Source organism: Pteropus vampyrus, unplaced genomic scaffold (assembly GCF_000151845.1).
Source record: "Pteropus vampyrus isolate Shadow unplaced genomic scaffold, Pvam_2.0 Scaffold131, whole genome shotgun sequence".
Lineage (NCBI taxonomy): Eukaryota > Metazoa > Chordata > Mammalia > Chiroptera > Pteropodidae > Pteropus > Pteropus vampyrus.
The window spans coordinates 2,281,484-2,283,182 of NW_011888912.1; the positions used below are offsets into that span (position 1 = coordinate 2,281,484).

Genomic DNA, 1,699 nt, shown 5'->3' on the forward strand with positions numbered 1-1,699 from the left:
GGGCCGGCAGCACCTGTTCTACGGGCAGTACGAAGGCAAAGTCAGGTGGGCCTCCCCTCCCCGTCCCCGCGCCGGGAGTTTTGTCCAGCACTTCCAGCTGCCTGTCCCTTCGTTGCTGGCCTGCATGTGACCGGAGTAGCTGCCACCCCAGATTCCCGAAGGACAGCCCTATGAGGACCGTGTCTTCTTTGTGTCAGCCAGAGCGCCGTCTGTCTCGGGCTTGGCCTAGCCACTGCCTTGTCCTTGGAAACCCTGGCTCTGTCACTCACGTCCTGGATGTTTACCGCCCCCCCACCCCCTACCCCGACCTCCGTCCTCATCAGCTGTGCTGGAACCTTGCTGGACAGCCCCTGCTGTAGGGCCGGCCTGGGCGCTAAGTCCCGCCCTCAGCCAAGCCCTCTCCTCCCCCCACCGTGAGCTAGCTGCTTGCCTCCTGTAGTGCACGCTGGATAGGTGGCTGAGTGACCCCTCTCGGCCCTCCCCTGCTAGCTCTGTGGCCCTGTGCAAGCTGCTCCAGCACGGCATCAACACGGACGACAGGCGGCTGCAGGACATCCGTGTGAAGGGCGAGGAGCTGTACAGCGTGGACGAGGGTGTGCGCACCCGCTCCAAGTCGGCCAAGAGTGGGTGACTCTGGGGTGTTTCTCTAAACTGTAACTGTTAGTGACGGGTCTGGTAAGAGGCAGGAAACTGTGGGACAGGACGGGATGGTTCCTGCCTGTTGCCGGTCATCGACAAGCACCACGTCCGGCACCAGGACCCGGCTTCCGGCTTCGTGCCTGGCAGGTCTCGGTCATTGAGTCTCCTCTGGCCTGTGACTCTAGTGATTTGTAGGTCATGAGTGCAGACCTGACTCTGGAGCAGTAGCTTTGTGGTCACCTGTGCTGCCCGTCCAGCTGCAGGTCCTGGAAACAGGCAGGCCATCTCGCACGGTCACATCGTTACGGGCGAATGCTTGTCACCTTTTAATCCCTGACTGAGAAGGCTCCTGACCTCCCTGACGACCCCAGGCACACGGAGATTGTGTTACCTAAATCATTCTCTGGCAGCAGGAGGACGGGGGGACAGTGGCAGAAATGACCCGATGACGTCCGACTCTCTTTCTTTCCCAGACCCTGAGCGCTGGACAAACATCCCTTTGCTGGTCAAGATCCTCAAGCTGATCATCAACGAGCTGTCCACCGTGATGGAGGCCAATGCTGCTCGCCAGACTGCGCCCGCGGAGTGGGGCCAAGGTGCTGGGCCCTCGCCCCGGGGACCTTGGCTGGCAGCCCACACTAACAGGGTCCCGAGTCCTGACTGGTCTGCGAGTCCCCGTGGTCTTTAAGATGCTGGCGTGTGTTGTTTGCTGGCTCACGTCCCTGGCACACAGCTGCTGTCGGCCCTGCCTGCACTGGGCCTCGGGCTTCTCAGCCTGTGGCCGCCCCGGCAGGCCCCGCTGCAGAAACCCTCAGGGCATGGGTCCCAGCCTGTTGTGGGGGCATCTGCACATCCCCCCAGCTGCTTCTCGTCTCCGCGCAGACGACTCCAACGACATGTGGGAGGACCCGGAGGACGACGAGGAGGAGGAGGAGGACGGGCTCGCCGGCCAGCTCTTGTCCGACATCCTCGCCACGAGCAAATATGGTGAGCTGCTAGGGGGACCGCCGTGGCCTCTGCACCCTGGTGCTGGGAGTGGGCACAGGGGTGGCGCCCAGGT

At 62.9% G+C, this 1,699-nt stretch overlaps 1 protein-coding gene across 1 annotated transcript in view; it reads left to right on the forward strand.

Annotated features, from left to right (window-relative positions):
• IPO9 (importin 9) overlaps positions 1 to 1,699 on the forward strand; it is a 38,895-nt gene that overhangs the window by 32,123 nt on the left and 5,073 nt on the right. Inside the window, exons 17-20 of the mRNA XM_023534774.1 lie at positions 2 to 45; positions 490 to 623; positions 1,113 to 1,235; positions 1,522 to 1,665. Of these exons, the coding sequence (XP_023390542.1) occupies positions 2 to 45; positions 490 to 623; positions 1,113 to 1,235; positions 1,522 to 1,665 (445 nt within the window). The remainder of the gene's footprint in view (position 1; positions 46 to 489; positions 624 to 1,112; positions 1,236 to 1,521; positions 1,666 to 1,699) is intronic.